The 19,099-nt window shown below is 43.9% G+C and overlaps 4 protein-coding genes across 4 annotated transcripts; all 4 read left to right on the top strand.

Moving 5' to 3' along the window:
- Window positions 1-5,472: 5,472 nt before the first annotated feature.
- On the top strand, window positions 5,473-12,383 carry LOC117901339 (odorant receptor 33b-like). Its single transcript, XM_034812049.1, has 3 exons — window positions 5,473-6,098; window positions 11,422-11,913; window positions 11,969-12,383. Exons 1-3 carry the CDS (start codon window positions 6,067-6,069, stop codon window positions 12,381-12,383), a joined length of 939 nt encoding a protein of 312 aa, XP_034667940.1. The 5' UTR covers window positions 5,473-6,066.
- Window positions 12,384-12,895: 512 nt separating this feature from the next.
- Window positions 12,896-14,093, top strand: LOC117901337 (odorant receptor 33a-like). Its single transcript, XM_034812047.1, has 2 exons — window positions 12,896-13,620; window positions 13,682-14,093. Exons 1-2 carry the CDS (start codon window positions 12,896-12,898, stop codon window positions 14,091-14,093), a joined length of 1,137 nt encoding a protein of 378 aa, XP_034667938.1.
- A 905-nt stretch (window positions 14,094-14,998) lies between these two features.
- LOC117901335 (odorant receptor 33b) lies at window positions 14,999-16,197 on the top strand. Its single transcript, XM_034812044.1, has 2 exons — window positions 14,999-15,726; window positions 15,783-16,197. Exons 1-2 carry the CDS (start codon window positions 14,999-15,001, stop codon window positions 16,195-16,197), a joined length of 1,143 nt encoding a protein of 380 aa, XP_034667935.1.
- A 233-nt stretch (window positions 16,198-16,430) lies between these two features.
- On the top strand, window positions 16,431-17,648 carry LOC117901334 (odorant receptor 33c). Its single transcript, XM_034812042.1, has 2 exons — window positions 16,431-17,170; window positions 17,225-17,648. Exons 1-2 carry the CDS (start codon window positions 16,431-16,433, stop codon window positions 17,646-17,648), a joined length of 1,164 nt encoding a protein of 387 aa, XP_034667933.1.
- Window positions 17,649-19,099: the final 1,451 nt, after the last annotated feature.

Below are 19,099 nucleotides of genomic sequence, written 5' to 3'. Positions count from 1 at the left end.
TGTGAATTTTCAATTAAAAGCGCTTTGCCCTAGCTGTCTGCATTCACACATGAGCGAAATTAACAGCTCATGAAATATGCCCTGAAATGTATGCTATGCCATGGCCTCATGCCACATGCACCATGCCCCATTGTTTTGCGGAATGACTCGTTCTGGTTCTTAGACTAGACACACAAAAACCCTAACGATGCTGAAGTGCTCCCCCCGAGGCGGCAATTTAATCACCTGAACGAGATGTGCCAGGAAATCCTTAAGAAAAGCAAAAGAAAGTTATGTTTGGGCCAACACTTGAACTGAGGAAAAAGAGTCATTAGTTTCCATATAAATAGATTCATAAAAAAAAGAGAGAAGCTTCTGGAAGCAGCAGCAGCAGCCAACCGGCGGACCTCCGTTTCCCACTATATTTTAATGAGCCTCTCAATATGCATGACACATGGCTTAAATGTGTAATTACGCCCGGCGACTGGGAGACACACCGACCACGTGCTCTCATTATCAACTCATCAACAGCAGCAGCACAAAATTTTGCGTATGCGTAATGTGGAGTGGAGGGGAGGAACACTCCCACAGCCACTCAAAATGTAAGGAATTGCTGCAGTTCATTGAATCTGCTGGCCTGGCTGCTGTGCCAGATAAATAATAACATATTGGGGAACGAGAAAAAAGAGGAACGATGCCACAGCAAAACGGAAACGATTTATCAATGGGCAAATATATTTTCTCCATGTGCTTCGTTGTGTAGCGAAAAACATTTTCAAGAACTCATTTCGCTATTGACAGCTTTACAAATTTGAATGCATTTTCCATACCAATTTCACTTTGTAGCTGTGCCGAAAACTTATGAGGTTGCTGGGGAAAGTCAGTGCTTAAACTATCATCAAATAATCACACTGAAATATCAAAAGTTTCGCGCGCAGCAGCAGCAGGGCAAGGCAGAGGCCAGACAATAAATCAAAAAGGAGGCCCCACTCACACATGCATAATGGCAAGAAAATGGAAAATACTTGGCGGAAGGTTGCCGCAAACTTTTCTGCGCTTTTGTTCAAGAGTTGCAAAAGTTCAAAGGATCACCAAAAGGGCCTCCCTGTCGCTCTCTCTCTCCGAATCTTTTGTCAGAGCTTGCAGGTGATTAACAGTGGCAGAAAATATTCATTAAATTTGAAAAATGATGCAGTTTCAGTCTGTTCCTAATTAGTTTTTGGAATTGTGAAATTAATGGCGTGGGCTAGCAGAGTTCACTCTTTGCAGAGATGCGCAAAAAATTCTAATTGGAGCATTGCGCAAAAAAGTAAACAGAAGGCGCCATTGAACCGCAGAAAAGTAAACGAAATTGTAGGGCCAAGAAACGACTGTGGTGTACCCTGTGGGGATGGGCAAAAATGTAGAATTTAATTACAGATCTCACAGATTATTCAGAGCTCAAATGAACCACAGATTTGGCTCCTAAAAATAACCAAAACGCAAACAACTGTAACAGGAATTCTGCTTCAAGTTTTGATTTGTTTCCAAGGTACAGCACTACCATTTGCCATGAACACAGCTCTAATTTTTTCTAGGGTATTGCCAAGACAAGAATTTGTTTTCCTGCAATATAGTTTTGTGTTTTTTGCTATTTTGCATACTGCGCAAAAAGCAAACCAAAAGGCAAATAGCAAATTAAAATACGCTTTACAAAACGCAGCAAAGGAGACGAGAGAAACGAGTGAAAGTGGTACGGGAAATTCTTAAAGAGAAGTTTGAATACTCTTACCAATAGAGGGAGAAAATATTGGGCCAAGCGATGGGCCCATTTTTGAGTTGCATAAATATAAAGTCGGAAATCTAAATATAAAGAAAAATTCGGAGATAAAAATACTAACAAATTTATCTTTTCATAATGCTACCTTCAAAGCTCTTGGCAATCTTCTCCTCCGCTCTTTTACAGCATCAAAATCTTTGAAAATTGTGTACATCGATTGTTTACTGTTTGGTGAAAAATTTTTAATTAAATTATAAAAATAAATGGAATTTCTGAGACTTTTAGTACCCCAAAACAACAAAGAAGAGCAATAACTCTGTTGGCCTATTATAAACCAAATATTTAGCTGCTAACCCTGAAATATTGTATATTTTTTCGGGATTTCCAGTTCAGCTACGCATCCAGATCAAACTAGTTTTTGGCCACAAATTCTATAAACATTTTCCATTATGTTTTCCAAATTATATTCATGGAAATTCTACTCCACTCTGCTCTAAAATCTGCTCACAATATAAACATTTTTAATCAAATTTCAAGTCTCGTCGTGTAACTTCCACTTGTAACTTAATTTTCTATACAATTAAATATTATATTCTTGTTGCCAGAAACAAAACCCACAAACTTTCGTCAGACAAAAGAGCTCGAAACTCAAACAGCTGGCTCCCAGGCTCCCATTTGAATAAGCTTTCCCTTGCCCCATTGTAAGTGCATTAGAACAGGGCCAAAAGTGCAGACTAGAGCGGAGGACAGGCCGACGCCAGAGCCCTCCGACTGTTTGCCAGAATACTGCCAAAAACTATCCTTGACTTGCATTTGCATTATGCATGCATTTTCTTGGGTTTCCATTCTCTCGGCTCTCGGTTTCTGCTTTATTTTTTGGGTCAGATTCGGATTGAGAAACTACGCGTGTGGGGAAAGGTCATGGCATGGTTTTACTTACTCAGCTTTTCTCCGGCTCTGTGCCACAAAATGTAATTAGCTTCTCAACCGTTTCGGTTTCGGTAATTTATTTCCCTTTTTTTTCAGCGGTCGTAGAGCTGCTTTGGCTGTGTAAATTATTGCGACTTGTTATGCTTCTGGTTGAGGCTGTAAGACACGCGTTTATTTTTTATTTTTTGCCTAGATTCCGTTTGATTGCAGTTTTTTTTGTTTACTTTTTTGTGTATTTTGTATTTTGTCTGGCAGCTGCCGTATCGCGAAATCAATTTGCAATGCCTCGTAAAATTTCGACTCGACACATGCGGCGTATGCGCAATATTTAATAAGCACTTTCCCCCCAAACACACACACACACAGTGACAGGGGGGAGAAATATATGGACAGATGCCACACCCACACCCACACCCACACCTCCAAGGGAAACAACAAAAACAGTTAATATCTGTACGTATCAGTCATACGTCACGTTCCTCTTTCGGTTGGAAAAATGTTGGGCAAGAGGCAAGAGGGCACGGGGGCTGGTCAGGCTGTGGAAGGGCTGGCTGGCCTGCCTTTTGTGGCAGCACGTGCACTTGACATTTAGTGTCCCCACCCGATGGCCCCACCACGCCACAAAAAGGTGCACAGGGGCTTTGTGGCCGAAATACATACAAATTGAAAGCAGGAAGGCAAACGAGTGCCAGCGCTTGGTAAGGCAGAAATTCGAACTTGGAAAATGTACAATTATATACCCAAGACAAAATGTTGCTACACTTGTTTCTCAATCAATCAACCAATAAGAAAAATTTGCTTAAGAACTCAAACGATTACCCGCTCCAGTCAATCCTGCATCGCGTGTTCGGACATCAAACAAAAATAATACAAAAGGCAATGTGGCATTTCCTTGTCCTTGATGGCAATTGTCAAGTGCGTCGTCAAACCCCACCACTTCGCTCTTTCTCTCCCACTCCATTCGGCAAGGAAAAGCGCAGCTGTCGCTCCTGCCACTATTTCTTGGGGGGTTGCTGCTACGAGTGGCGCCGCCAATCATCGAAAAAAAAGTGCCAAGCACAATGACGACACTGAAGAGTATTAGAATGAAAAGAGTGTGGAGTGGGTGCTGGGACTTCCTGTCCTTTCGAACTGCTAACCTAATGACCGGCATTCATGGCCATGTCCCATGGAGCTCTCTCTATCACGATTCTACTGCCTTTTATGTGCCTTGTCTTTAGTCATTTGTCATAACTTTCTGGGAGGAGTAACCTTTCAATTGGCCTACGCAAAATTTAGTGGCAATAAGCAAACGACAGCCCGGGGTTAAGGCAACTAAAACAAAAGTTCATTCTAAAATTAAAACATTTCCCTGCAGAAAAATGTTCCCTTCTCCAGTTATGTAAGCAATGAAAAATTATTGCATAAATTAATTACAGTCGTCGAGCTGGGACCCGCCGCAGACGTGAGCAAATTATTGAGCACGTGTCCCCGCCGTGTAGGCGATCCCTGACATAGGCTCTCGGCTGCTAGGCTGCTAGGGTTCTCCCTGCCTTATGCGTAATGAATGCTGCTTGTTTTGCATCGTGTTGAGGTGTGGGTGTGTGAATATGTGTGTGTTGGTACATTAGCCACACACGTCTATAAATTTGCATTACTTCCTGGCGTAAAGGAGGAAACCTCATTCCAGACTCATTTTTAATGCACATTTTGTAGCAGGGAAGATGGAAAAAGTCGTTAAGAATTTTGCATCAAATGTCTCTGTGGGGGAATTATTTCTGCTGCTACGATCTGGAGGAGCTACTGAAATTATTAGCCGTATCCCCTTGATTCTCCTACAATGTTCCCCTTGCTTGAATCTGTCATAAATAAATTACAGAACAATTACATGGCAGGCAGTCGCTTCAACAATTTCCGAATTGCCAAATGCCGTTCACACATTAATTATGGAGAGCGTTGGAAATTTCATTGTAAATTGTTTTCGCCGGACCGTAATGAAAAACAAATCCGTCAACGGATCGTCAGCTTTGGTGACGTCGCGACGTTGACAGGGGTGGAAATTAGCCCCGCCCCCTCGACACTGTGGATTGTGTTGTGACATGTTGTAGAAAACAATAGAAAAATAAGGAAAAATGAGTGCAAAGAAAATGTCAAGAGTAAACACAAATCACACGAGGGGCCATCCATCCATCAGAGTCCAGGACACATTGCGGCGCCTGGGGGCACCCTCGGATATCACGCGGATGTCAATCAGCGAGACGCACTCTCAGTCTCGGGCATTTGTTGTTCAATTAAATTAAATATATATTATTTTTCATTCACTTTTGATACGAGAATGTCCGTCGCTGGGGCGAAACCTTTTGGCGGGGAAAACAGAACAAACGTTTAAAAATAGCGCGACCGTTGGCCCAAGGACAAATTATGGTTATTTTTGAAGCCATACAAGCGGCGTTGACTGCAGGCCAAAAAGAGAAATACAATAGGAAAAGATCCAAACAAAAGGTGGCAGGGCAATCTCTTGTCTTGCATTTGTGGCATTGAAAAGAGACAACACAAAAGTAAATCAGATTCAGCGTTTTCCGCACGTTTCCACATGTCCAAGTTTTGCATTTCTTTTATCTTTTACTCCTCTTGCACTTTGCTGCACTTTTGTTTTTTTCAGTCCTTTACTGGGGATCTTTGCCTCTTTTGTTTTGGTTACACTTTCGCACACGCACATACAGCCGCAGAGATGCTGTTTTGTTTTTGTTGATTTTGCAAACACAAATTGTCTTGATCAAAGAGAAAGATTGAGTGAAGAGAGCAAGCGTACCGTTAGCTGCACACGAACGGGCGACACAAAACACAGATCATGAAAAGAATTTTGTCTCTATTTTTGTCAGTTTTAAGCCATCTCATGAGAGACAAAAGACTCGATTTAATCCGGATATCTGGTTAACATTTACTGTGATTTTGATTTAATATTTAGCTTCCTGAATTCGAAAATTCAAACAAAATTATTCGTTTCATTCGTATTTTGTTGTTTCATTGTTCGCGGCAGAAAAATTTGTGAGACCATCGCACGTTTGGCACGGCAAACAACGCCGACTCGCACTCGAGAGCAGGAAAGCTCATTTTTGCGTTGAGGCAGCGAGCCGTGAGAGAGCCTTTGCGGCGCACAGTGGGAGCTCGGCGCAAAAAGTGGCGACAAATGTTTTGAGGGAAAACGTATCTGATGGAGTACTCTTCGGCGATTTGAAAATCGGTAGCAGAGAAAATCAAACTTCTATTTAGGAGATATATCGCATGATTATCATTTTGCTGTCTCTCTTTCGGAAACTATTAATTTAGCAACCTGAAATGAGCCCAATCACCACTGTGCGTCCGCAAACGTACGGATTTCTGTCTCTCTGTCGCTCTGTTTGAAAAATTGCCTACAAATGGAAATGGAAGATGAAACGTGTGTGCAAAGGTAAGTACAGGTAGAGTTGGGAAATAAATGACCATCCATTGCCGTTGTCGTGAGGCCTTAAGCAGGCTGAGGAATGCCTGACATATGGTGAAAGCCAAAGGATTTGGTCTCCGCTTAAATGGCAGCTAATTTGTATTTTTCGGCTTTAAAAGCTCTGGTAAAACCAACCAAATATGTTAAATATTTGAGGTTTTATTTTTGGTTTGTTAGTCGTTTATGTGACAATTTGTTATTACTATTTATTTATTTATAAGTTCACTTATATTGGTTGCTCCTTCTTCAGAGGCCTCTTTCACAGGAACAATTGCAGAGGCAGCTTGCTGTTCAAATAAAAATAGTTCCAAAAACTATTCAAGCAATTCCTCACAATTCCCTCAATTGGAATCCAGAACTTTGGAAACACAATCCTTTCTGGGGGAACAATTCGAACTCTCTTTAGAAATCCCATTTGAACTACATGATTTTGTACCTTCCTCAAACATTGCTAGCCCTCTGCCCTTTTCAACTCGTGATGAATGATGGCTCGTTTAATGCCGAATGCCCAATGCCCCATGTATTGATGATGCTCTGGACCTTTTGTTTGACCCCACAAGTCATCACATTAATTAAGGGAACGAACGCCATAGCCTCATGGCATAGAATCCCGCAAAATACAAATAGTTCGATGGAGAACTGAGGCAGTAATGAGAGCGAGTAGAAAGTAATCCTTGGCAGCGGAGCACTCAGGAGCAATCTCCTGGTCGTAGTCGTGGCACGTAAAATATGCCAACTGAAAGGAATTTTGCGGCAACGCCTAGCATAGCTGGCAGCGTGTAAAGTGAGCGATAAGCGAAGAGGCAGACGGAGTCCATGAGGCAGAGGCAGAGTGTGGCAGACATTGAAGCTGCTGTTGGGGAGGTGTTGGAGGAGAATGTGGGTAGGTTACTTGGATGCCCTGCAGTTTATGGTTGCTGTAGTTAATAAACGGGAAACCGCAAGATGCCATCGCAAAAAGAGAAGAAGAGAAAGAGAGGGAGAGAGAGAAAACTGAGTAAAGATGGCAGAGCAGGAGCTGGAGCAGGGCACGCACTGCTTGAAGCAGAACAATCAATTTCACGTCAATTGCTTCATATTTCATAGGCTTTGTGCTATGTCTACGATGACGACTACGTCGACACGGATATGGTTGAAGGAGGAGCAGGCAGCCAGCCAGCAGCAGGAGGCACTCGAGTAGGATATACGTAGACCCAGAGAACACAGTCATTCGAGTAGTGTTCCCATACGCACTGCTTGACCCCAAAACATGATTTGGCACTGACAGCAGGCTAGAGGAGGGCGGTGGAGGCGAACGGATGCCAATTGAAATGTCTGCATTTGTGGGCGTGTGTTATGACAACGAAAGGAAATGGAAACAGAGCCCCCAACTAACGTCTGGATATGGAGTAAATAAAGGATTTATAATTTGACAGTTGGCAAGAGAAACTCAACAGCTGATCGAGACAGAGGCAGGAGATAAGGCGAGCAAATCGCTGGGAAAGGGAATTGGTGGATTTTTACAGCAGCACAACATGTGTCATTGTTTTAATGAGTTTTGCAGCTTTACTTAAACAGTATACGGTACAGAGCGGGGGTGAAACGAGAGCAGAGCCGTTGGATCGCAGCAGCAGCGCAGCAGCAGCGCAGCGCGAGAGCGAACCAACTCGTCCGCTGTTAGCAACAGTCCGCTGCTCTCTCTGTTAACATACAGCGAATTTGTTTTTGCCACCAGAGTTAAACCAAATCTCCGCCTTAACTTCTTTGTAACTAAAATCAAAAGGAAATTCATAATTTCATTGCGCAAAACTTTTGGGACTCTACGCTGACTAAGCGCAACTTTGTGTGTGGCAAGCAAGCGTGGCGCGAGGCGCGTTCTATGCTAAATTGTAACCGGAACATGCTGCGAATTCCACAGATGAGCCAGGCAAACGGATTCGGGCCGGCATTTGATTGATTGCCATTTTGGGCCAACAGCCAGCGCGGCAGACAGAACAGAACAGAACAGGGCAGGGCAGGGCGTAAGCGCAATTTGAGAACATGACAAATATGTAAAGCGCGTGACCAACGGCCCTACACGTCACTTTTCACACATTCAAAATATTTTCATACAGCACGAAAAGCTCTGTGCTGGGTGCTGCACACATTCATTTCATTCATTCATTCATTCAGCCTCTAATGAGTAGGCGTGGCAAGGTCAAATGTGCAGCAAGCACTTACGCTAATGATAAGCAAAGAAAAATGCAATGCAAAAGGAATTCCATGGGAAGAAAGAGCAAAGGGGCGGCGGATGGGCATGTGGTTTGGGGCAAAAGAGAAGCAAAACTACACACTACACAAATCATTCAACACTTTGTGGCACTTAAATGGGGAAAACCACATGATAAAATTAGACGATTAGCAGAGTTTTTGCCACAAGTACTGCGGGATACACAGAATACGAGAAACAGCAGCAGGAGCGTAGCCCCAGAGGGGGACTCGAAATTGAAGCTAAGACTTCCGTGCACCCCCTTTGGCGCTACGCCTCTGGCTGTGCAGTCCGCGCCCCTCCACACCCTTTGTCCAGTTTCGAAGTAAACAAACGGCAGGGGCAAACGCAGCTGCTGCTCCACTTTGCACCCCTTGACCTCCTGTTGGTTAAAAAATTAGAAAATATCAAAACCAAATCGAGAAAACATATAAACACAATTCTGTGGTGCGCGGTTCTTGGGAAAATGCTCCAAAAAAACGTTGAACAAAAGCAAAACGAAGCGGAGAGCGGAACGAAACGTGCGATAAAAGCGATAAATACTTGACACAATGAACTGGATCAGAGAAATAAACAAACGATTAAAAATACAACGAGAAATCAAAGGGGGAACCACAAATGAAGGCTACAATAAATCGCAGAATATCCAAGCAATCAGTCAATTATTTATAAGGAGTATTTCTTAGCGAGAAAAGTGCATAAAATGGTAAATACTTTCCATTCAATTTAAATTTCTGCCTTATAAGTATTCCAATTTATTTTGTCCCATCGAAGGCATACAATAAAATCTACAACTACAAATTTTTAGCCAATTTTGCACAAAATTCGGAAATTTTCTTTTGTCTTTTCACTTCCCTAAAAACATAAACTACTCACGAACAGAGAAAAGGTTTTATTCCTGCATTTTATTGCTTGACCATTTTCTCTCTTCCGTTTCTTGTCTCAGAAAATTGGGTGGATAAAATGTTTGTATTTTATGCGCATTAAACTGCTAAATTAAATTCAACTTTTTGCTGCCATTTCCCAATGAACAATTAATTGTTTACTTGAGCTTTTCCTTCTTTTTTGTTTGCTTTTTGTGTGATGTTCGATATGCTAATAAAAACCTAGACAGACACTTGCCCAAAAAAAGAAGATCTAAGAAGTGAGAAGGCAATAAATTAAAGTACAAACAATACGACAAGTTGGAAGGTTGTGGAACTTCTTCCATTTGATAAATGTTTGAAAACTGTCAGTGTTTCGAACGATAAAGCAGCACTCCTCCACTCACTCCATTGACTCTTCACAGCCACAAAGTTTATCGAATGCCACGTGCCCCATTTGCCCTCAAGCCTTGTCACAGCACAGGAACAAAAAAAGAAGAGCAGATAACAGATTAAATTACATTTTGCACACAGTTGTGATTTTTCATTAATTTAGTTGTACAGTCCAAAAATCATATAGAAAAGGGAAAAAGAAACTTTAACAAAAAAATTCCAAATCAAATAACTTTTGCAACATTTTTTTCTGCCGCATTCTGGAGCGGGGGTAGCGAAACCGCAAAAAGTTTTGAGCTGCCCTTCCTCTTCATTGTGCCCATTGGTGCTGAGGGTATATTGGTTTTGTGGGTGTCAGATACGATTCAGTCTTTTAGCTGTGCATGCAAGATTTGTAGTTATCATTGATGTTCTTGCTGGCTGTGCATTCGTTTAACAGATGTTCCTTGTGTCTGTTACAGTGTTACATTATGTTATGCTGTGGCTGTAACTAAGTTAGAGAGCGTCTCTGTTGCTCAGAGTGTGTCTCTGTTAATGAGAGCATGCTTCTGTTAGTGAGAAAAAGTTAATGTTAGAGCGAGCGCGAGCATCGCTTAGAGAGTGGATCGTAAGAGCGAGGTGATGTAAGTGTTCCGTTCCTTGGAGTTGATGAGTGGGAGGGAGAGGAAAGATTTTATCCGTGCCTTCTTTCTTCCTTGCCTTCTGCCGTACATTATTCCACATAAAGTTCTTCCTTACAGGTCATCCCAGAGTGCAGTCACATGCGCATTTTTTCCGTGTCCACACTTTATTTTGCGATATTTTCACATCATTGTCACAGTTGTTCACTTCCTCATTTCGTGATTACGAAAACGCAGCGTTAAGCCAAGCGAACAAAAAGTGAACTTTTGTGTCAAAAAATCACACACACACACAGAGAGCAGGGACTCTGCCGTTCCCCCTGATGTGCAGAGCCACCCACAGATAAGTAAGCGTCAAATGCGCTTGACATGTTTTTTTTGGTTCCTCTAAGGCCGCTGGCTTTTCCCCCTTCCCTCTTGTCTGCTGCAGACAAAGTCAGCTAAAACCACATCTTGATCTGTCGAAAAATTTGCATGCAAAAGTCATCGATGGTTGGGCGGTCATAAAGCAATCATGAGACGCCAAAGTACAGGCCATAAAACGAGTGCAAAAATGTGCAGCTTCCTCGGCAGCGAAAAAGTTTTTGCTCATTCTGCCAGATATTAATGTCAAATTAAGGCAACTTTGTACGTGCCGCTGCAACGGAGTCTCCGTGCTAATAAAACAGAGATTACAAGAAAGGAGAAACTTTTTTGGTGCATTTTTGGGGCGCCACAACACCGCTGGGGTAGCGCTTTGCTGTCTGGCCTCACACATCCTTCCGACAACTCTTTCAATTAATCCTTTGCCTATTACCCAACACGTGTTAAATGCCTCAAAAGGTGCGTTTAATTATGTGTAATTATGTGTAATTAATGCATTAATTAATTATACACAATTACAGCTAACCAACGCACAAACGTTGACTATAAAAATATAAACTCATCGACTGCCTTTACCCTGTCTCGAATATGGAGCTGTCCTCGCCGGTTATACGCAGTGATTATATTTATCGAGTTTACTGGCTCTATTGGCGTTTAATAGGCGTCGAGGGCGAGTCCCTCCTGCGGTTTCTTTTGCTCATCATTCAGTTTTTCTTCGTTACAATTTGGTATCCCGCACATCTTATCCTCGGCCTCATTTGCGATGGCACTTTGGCTGAGATCTGCAGAGGGCTACCCATCACGGCTTCCTGTTTTTTTTGCAGCTTTAAAATTATTTGTTTTGTCTGGAAAATGGAGGAAATCAAGAAAATCGAACGACTGTTGGTGGAGTTGGATGAGCGTGTCGAAACCGCAGCGGATCGAACGTACTTTCAGAGGGAAACATTACGCGTGGCGGATTTCATTTGGAAGAGTATTCTCTTTGCTGCTTTGTTGGCCATTGGCACAGGCACAGCCTTTGGCCTGTTTAAACATGACAGAAAGTTGCTCTATCCCGGCTGGTTTCCCTACGATATTCACTCTTCGAATCTGCGCTTTTGGTTGAGTTTTGCTTACCAGGCAGCTGGACATAGTTTGGCCATTCTGCAGAACCTCACAAATGACTCGTATCCACCGATGACCTTTTGTTTGGTTGCTGGACATGTGAGGCTGCTCTCCATGAGACTGAGTCGAATGGGTTATGAGAGGAAGTCAACGAGGGGCAGAATGGTTAGAGAGTTGGTGGAGAACATTGAGGATCATAGAAAGTTAATGAAGTGAGCCAAGCACTTTCTGCATTTTATCTGTAATTTTTATAGATTTACCTTCCAGAATTGTTGAACATCTCCGCAGCACCATGCACCTCCCACAACTTGGACAATTCATCTCGAGTGGCATCAACATTTCCATTACGCTCGTCAATATTCTCTTCTTTGCGGAGAACAATTTTGCGATGACCTACTACGGCGTGTACTTTGTGGCCATGCTCGTGGAACTCTTTCCCAGCTGCTATTATGGCACTCTCGTGTCCATGGAGCTCGATCGACTGACGGACTCCATCTTCTCCAGCAATTGGGTGGGCATGGAGCGCGGCTACTGCCGCACTCTGCTGATTTTCATGCAACTAACTCTGGCGAAGGTGGAGATCCGTGCGGGTGGCATGATTGGCATTAGTTTGAATGCATTTTTTGCCACCATTCGCATGGCTTACTCTTTTTTTACTGTGGCTATTTCGTTGAGGAAATAATGAGCTGGAAATAAAAAATGAATACTTAAATTTGAGCTTACATTTCTGTGAATTTATTGATGTGGATGCGGAGTACTGACTTACATTTTTAGCATGGATTTCGAGGACTGGTGCGAGCAGCGTCTGGGTTTATTTTAAGGAGCAGCCTTCAAGCTCGTTTTGGTGGATCATTAAAGGCCATGATTTTTAGTATGTCAAACATCCTCTGAAGAAGTCACAAACTAGACTATAGGCTACCAGCAACCCATTCAGACCCATTTCGTGTAGTTCTTACAAAGGAAATTAACTGAAATTAACTGCCCAAGGGTAGTGCCGAGTTCTGTATCCCCAATCTCATGCCCAAAATCTTATACTAAAAAAGACAAGTGTCAACTGGTTAAAAACCAATTAAGCATAATTATGGGTTCAACAATTACGCTACCCAACAAAAAGGCGTCATAATTAATAATTCCCCAAGAACGAACTATAAAAGCCACTGCCAGCTGGGAGCAGCTCCAAAAAGTGTCGCGAACATGGAATCGGAATCAAACCCCGCACCATTTATCCGGAGCGAACACATCTATCGAACCTATTGGCTCTACTGGCGTCTGCTCGGTGTCGAGGGCGAGTATCCAATGAGATTTTTGCTCGACTTAATGCTAAATTTCTTTGTGACCTTCTGGTATCCCACACACATGATCATTGGCTTATTCCGCGAGCGGACTATGAAGGATGTGTTCAAGAATTTACCCTTCACGGCGGAGAGTTTCTTCTGCAGCTTCAAAATTATTTGCTTTCGCTTGCGACTGGCGGAGATCAAGAGAATCGAACAACTGCTCAAGGAACTGGATGAGAGAGCTGTGAGTCCGGAGGAGCGTTTATTCTTTCATCAGAAAACGCGCAGTGTGGCGGAATTTATATCGAAAAGTTATGTGGCAGCCGGCATAGCGGCCACAGTGACCGGCACAGCCTCTGGGCTGTTCAGCAGCGGACGAGCATTGCTCTATCCTGCGTGGTTTCCCTACGATGTGCAGGCCACAGCGCTCAAATATTGGATTAGTTTTGGCTACCAAGCCACAGGAGCGAGTCTGACGATACTGCAAAATATGGCCAATGATTCGTATCCGCCGATGACCTTCTGTGTGGTTGCTGGACATGTGAGAATGCTTTCGATGAGACTGACACGAATGGGACATCACCGCGAAGGTGCCACCAAAAAACTGATAGAAAATATCGAAGATCACAGGAAGTTGATGCAGTGAGCGCAGCAGCTAAACCCTTGGAGATTTTTCATTTATTTGTTATGTGTTTCCTTTCAGAATTGTTCGCCTGCTGCACAGCACCCTCTACCTCTCCCAGCTCGGACAATTCATCTCGAGTGGCATCAACATTTCCATTGTGCTCATCAACATTTTGTTCTTTGCGGAAAACAGTTTTGCCATCATCTACTACGTCGTCTACTTCCTGGCCATGGTGCTGGAGCTCTTTCCCAGCTGCTACTACGGCACTTTGATGTCCATGGAGTTTGATAAACTGCCTTATGCCATCTTCTCCAGCAACTGGCTCGGCATGGGCCCACGATACTGCCGCACGCTGCTCATCCTGATGCAGTTCACCCTGGCGGAGGTGGGTGTCAAGGCGGGTGGCATGGTCGGCATCAGCATGAGTGCATTCTTTGCCACCATCCAAATGGCCTACTCCTTCTTCACGCTGGCCATGTCGTTCCGGTAAATTAGTGGGCATTCCGTGGCATTCCGTGGCATATTCGTTTAATTTTAATCGCCACCTAATGGCCTGGCCATTAATGGTCGGAGGCCTTTTGGAAAATTGCATTGCATTGTGAACGCTTTAATGTCATTTATTTTGTCCGGGTGCAGCTTCAACACTGAGAAAAATGTCACAAATTAAAATACTTCAATGGAGAATTTGTATTGGGTTTTGAAATTGACTAAAAAAAAGTTTATTAAGCTCCAGAAAAATACCAGAAAATACATAAAAATAGGTGCAAATTCCAGAAGACATCTAAAAAAATATCCAGAAATACCAGATAAATAAATTAAAACTTAAAATAAAAATACTGAAAAATACCAGATAATACCATTACAAATACTAGATAAATGCTAAATCAAAGCCGTTTTCTGTAGTTCTTCAAATCCATGAAAATCTCTGCACTTAGAAAAATACTGTAAAATACCAGATAATACCAGAAAATGCTAGATAAATAATACACCATATTAGGCTTCTGTAAGCCTTATAAGTAGTTCTGAAATCGAGGATTTCTCCTGGTTTATTCGACCATTCATCTGGTATTTTTGGGGAACTTTTCAATTTGTATGTTCCCTAACAAATGTGAAACATGATGGGTTCAAAAGCTTCATAGAAGTCAAAGGCTTAAATAACGAGAGTCGACCTGCCATCGGGCGCTTCCCACAGAGCTCCTTCAGGCACCCACAGACCGGTGCTGGTGTCAAGTGTTTAACCCTAATAATGGTAATGATTGGGTATATACATATAATAGTGGGTGTACGCGCAACTAATGATGGGCGTGTAACAGGTTGACTATATAATTAACACCTTTGCCTCAACTGATTCTATAAAACGGCAGCTGCGCGGATGGCTGCTCAACTGTTACGGAAATGGAGTTATCCTCGCCGGTTGTGAGGACGGAAGATATCTACAAGACCTACTGGCTCTATTGGCGGCTGCTGGGTGTGGAGAGCAGGCAGCCGATTCTGTATGCACTCGATATACTGATCACCATTTTTGTGACCTTTTGGTATCCGATTCATCTGATTGCTGGACTCTTTTTTGAGTCAAGGCTGGGAGATGTCTGCAAGGGTTTACCCATCACGGCCGCCTGTTTCTTTGCCAGCTTCAAATTTGTTTGCTTTCGCTGGAAGCTGCAGGAAATCAAGGACATCGAGGCACTGCTCCTGGAGCTGGATCAGCGAGCTCTCACCGAGCAGGAGCGTGCCTACTTCGATCGCAATACCCAGCGAGAGGCGAATTTTGTGTGGAAAAGCTTCATCGTCGCCTACGGGCTGTCCAATGCGGCGGCCATTGCCTCTGTGCTGTTTGGCAAAGGACACAAGCTGCTGTATCCTGCGTGGTTTCCGTATGATGTGCAGGCAACCGAACAGATCTATTGGCTGAGTGTCGCCTATCAAATTGCGGGAGTTAGCATACAAATTGTGCAGAATTTGGCCAACGATTCGTATCCCCCGATGACCTTCTGTGTGGTTGCGGGACATGTGAGGCTGCTCTCCATGAGACTGAGTCGAATGGGGTATGAGAGGAAGTCAGCGAAGCAGACAGTTGTTAGGGAGTTGGTGGAGAACATAGAAGATCACAGGAAGTTAATGAAGTGAGTGAAGCTATGTCCTGCAATTTACTTGTAATTTCTATAGATTTCTCTTGCAGAATCGTGGAACTACTCCGCAGCACCATGCACCTCTCACAGCTCGGACAATTCATCTCGAGTGGCATCAACATTTCCATTACCCTCGTCAATATTCTCTTCTTTGCGGAGAACAATTTTGCGATGACCTACTACGGCGTTTACTTTGTGGCCATGTTGCTGGAGCTCTTTCCCTGCTGCTATTATGGGACGCTGATTTCCGTGGAGCTGAATCGCCTGACGGACTCCATCTTCTCCAGCAATTGGGTGGGCATGGAGCGGGGATACTGCCGCACTCTGCTGATTTTCATGCAACTAACTCTGGCGAAGGTGGAGATCCGTGCGGGTGGCATGATTGGCATTAGTTTGAATGCATTTTTTGCCACCATTCGCATGGCCTACTCCTTCTTCACGCTGGCCATGTCGCTGCGTAAATGAATACTCATTTAATTTTAATTACCGCTTAATGGGTTGTCCATTAATGGGCGCGCGAAAAGGCTTTATGAAAATTGCATTGGCGCCGTTTAAATGTCATTTAGTGGACACTGCGCGAAACACCCAAACGGAATAAATTTTGAATGAACAAAAAACCTTCACTGATTTCTCTCCGTGTCGCTGCATGCCGCATAAAAGCCGCCAAATGTGTGGCAGACACTGCCATTAGCCTCACGATGTCCGCCCGCATCGATAGTGTTCGCGTCTATCGGCCATTCTGGTGGTGCATGCGTCTCATGGCGCCCACCTACTTTGGGGCCACGCAACGTCCTGCAAGGATCTACATGGTGGCAGTGCATCTGCTCGTCACCTTGATGTTTCCGGTGCACTTGCTGGTGAATCTCGCGCTGCAGCCCACCTCCGCTGAGCTCTTTCAGAACCTCTCCATTTCGATGACTTGTGCCGCGTGCAGCCTCAAGCATGTGGCACAAATTTATCAGCTGCACGACATGCTGGAAATCGAGCAGCTGCTCATCGAACTGGATGGCTATGTGGAGGCTGAGGCGGAGCAGCATCGCTACTATCAGGATCACCTGCAGCGCCAGGCGAGGCGCTTCACGCGCTGCCTCTATGCCAGCTTTGGCGTCATCTATGCGCTCTTTCTGCTCAATGTCCTGATACTGATTGTCTCCGCGGATCGGGAGCTGCTTTATCCCGCTTACTTTCCCTTCGATTGGCGTGGCAATGGCTATCTGTATGCCTTGGCTCTCGGTTATCAGAGTGTTGGCATTTTGCTGGAGGGCTTTCAGGGCATATCCAATGACAGTTATGGCCCGCTGACGCTTTGCTTTTTGGGCGGACATGTACACCTTTGGGCGCTGCGCATGCGAAAATTGGGCCATGAAGGGACTGCCTTGGCTGCTAAGAATCACCAGCAGCTCTGGGCTTACATAGAACAGCATAAAGTGCTCATGAGGTAAGAGAAAATCCCCCTTAAATCTATCAAAACTGCAGCTCTCTCTCTTCACAGACTCCACTACCTCACACGCCACAGCATAAGCGTCGTGCAGCTCGTTCAGCTCGGCAGCTCGGGTGCCAGTCTCTGCCTGATTGTCTCCTATGTCCTGTTTTATGTCAGGGACATCATCACGGTGCTCTACTACATGATATTCCTGGCTGTCATCTGCGTGCAACTCTTTCCCAGCTGCTACTTTGCGAGTGTCGTGGCCGAAGAGATCTCCAGCCTGCCCTACGCCATATTCTCCAGCAAATGGTATGAGGCATCGTCGGAGCATCGACGGGACTTACTCATCTTCACGCAACTCACGTTGGGCGGCAGGAGTCGTGTGATTAAGGCCGGTGGCCTCATTGAACTCAATTTGAATGCCTTTTATGCCACCCTGAAGACGGCCTACTCCCTCTTTGCGCTCGTTCTGCAGGTGAAAGATATCTAGAGTCCGAGCCGCAGAGAGACTCTTAATTGAATACATTTTCCAGTAATTGATTTACCCAGTGCCCAGTGCCCCCGTGGGCCGCTTCGTATGAAATTTTCATTCATTTCCACCGTCGCAATGCGCAAATAAACATTTTTCGCAGCAAAACAAAAACAAAACATTAAAGCGAAAAGTGAAAAGAGAAGCGAAATGAATGGAACATTTAATTTTCGTGCTTGGTTTTTATGTTGTTATTGTAAGCATTGCATAAATCTGAACAGAATCTGTTTCGTGTAATTAAAACATAAAAATACTATAGGCAATTCCGAGATCCAAACAAAAGGTCGAGATTTAAGCAGCGCAAATGAGGCCTGCAGGCAGGGAACTATTCCACAAAATTTAAACATTTTTTTAAACCTTTTTTCAAGGCTCCCTTGAACCTCTCTTCAAGCCTTTCCTACATGTGAAATTCATAGCCCTGGGGCCTATCATTGATAAAGGTTTGCGCGGAGTTGTTCCCTTTCACATTTTATTGACTTATGGCTCGGGTTTTTTTGGTGCTTTTTTTTTTGCAATTTTTGTCTTGGGGCGTACGTGATGCAAACACTTTTTTCGCTGCTAAAAAACCTTTCTTAAACTTTTCCCATTTAATAGAGCTTAAAAGTATTGAGGAATTTATATTTTTAAGAGACTTTTGAGAGGTTCCTGCGTTACACTTAAACACACATTTTATGATTGATTTTTAATTAAGATTTTGATGTAATTATATTGCTGGTCTCCAGTGAAAACCCTTCAAAAATTATTCCCTTTCATGGATGTTCGTTGTGCATTCATTAAAAACTCTTTAAAATTGCAACAATGTATCGAAAAATTGTATAAAATAAAGTTTCATACTTAAAAACACTCCAAAATTATACGCTGAACATTGAAGGCAAGGCAGGCAAGCGCGAACGTGATTAAACGAATCGATATGGATGTTATTAACGACAGACCCTTGAAGCGCTGAGGGACGGAGGGATATCGCTTTTCATTAAGGTTGTGTGCTGCCGTGGAAATGCGAAATATATTAATATATTCCACAGCTCGGCAGAAGGAGCACTCTGTCAGTCCGCTGCCCAGTGTCCCATGTCCGGTGTCCCTTTTCCACTGTCCCCTGTCTGCTGCTCACCGTCCACTCTCCGCTGTTTCCTGTCCACTGTTCGCTGTTCGCTCTCCGCTGCCCACTCTCCGCTGTTCCCTATCCGCTATCCGCTGTTCCCTGCCCGCTCTCCGCTGACCAAATGCAAATGACGATGAGCCTGCCTGCCGTTGGCGTTGCACGCCTGAAAAGTGCAATGCGAACACAACGGACTGCATAAGTAACCGGGAAGGCAGGAAGGCGCTGCCGGACATGCATATGATTGCATGTGTTTGTCTGTGTGTGCAGCGTGACAAAGCTGTGGCCAAGGACACGCCAGGATTCGCACCGCTAC

Source organism: Drosophila subobscura, chromosome U (assembly GCF_008121235.1).
Source record: "Drosophila subobscura isolate 14011-0131.10 chromosome U, UCBerk_Dsub_1.0, whole genome shotgun sequence".
Taxonomy (NCBI): Eukaryota; Metazoa; Arthropoda; class Insecta; order Diptera; family Drosophilidae; genus Drosophila; species Drosophila subobscura.
This window is presented reverse-complemented; position numbering and strand designations above follow the sequence as displayed.

Bases quoted from the DNA above. Each gene is read 5' to 3' on its own strand.
- LOC117901339 (XM_034812049.1), top strand. From the start codon at position 6,067: ATGGAAATGGAAGATGAAACGTGTGTGCAAAG. The intron at 6,099-11,421 runs GTAAGTACAGGT...TTTTTTTTGCAG, and splicing joins GATGAAACGTGTGTGCAAAG to CTTTAAAATTATTTGTTTTG. The intron at 11,914-11,968 runs GTGAGCCAAGCA...TTTACCTTCCAG, and splicing joins GATCATAGAAAGTTAATGAA to AATTGTTGAACATCTCCGCA.
- LOC117901337 (XM_034812047.1), top strand. From the start codon at position 12,896: ATGGAATCGGAATCAAACCCCGCACCATTTATCCGGAGCGAACACATC. The intron at 13,621-13,681 runs GTGAGCGCAGCA...GTTTCCTTTCAG, and splicing joins GATCACAGGAAGTTGATGCA to AATTGTTCGCCTGCTGCACA.
- LOC117901335 (XM_034812044.1), top strand. From the start codon at position 14,999: ATGGAGTTATCCTCGCCGGTTGTGAGGACGGAAGATATCTACAAGACC. The intron at 15,727-15,782 runs GTGAGTGAAGCT...TTTCTCTTGCAG, and splicing joins GATCACAGGAAGTTAATGAA to AATCGTGGAACTACTCCGCA.
- LOC117901334 (XM_034812042.1), top strand. From the start codon at position 16,431: ATGTCCGCCCGCATCGATAGTGTTCGCGTCTATCGGCCATTCTGGTGG. The intron at 17,171-17,224 runs GTAAGAGAAAAT...CTCTCTTCACAG, and splicing joins CAGCATAAAGTGCTCATGAG to ACTCCACTACCTCACACGCC.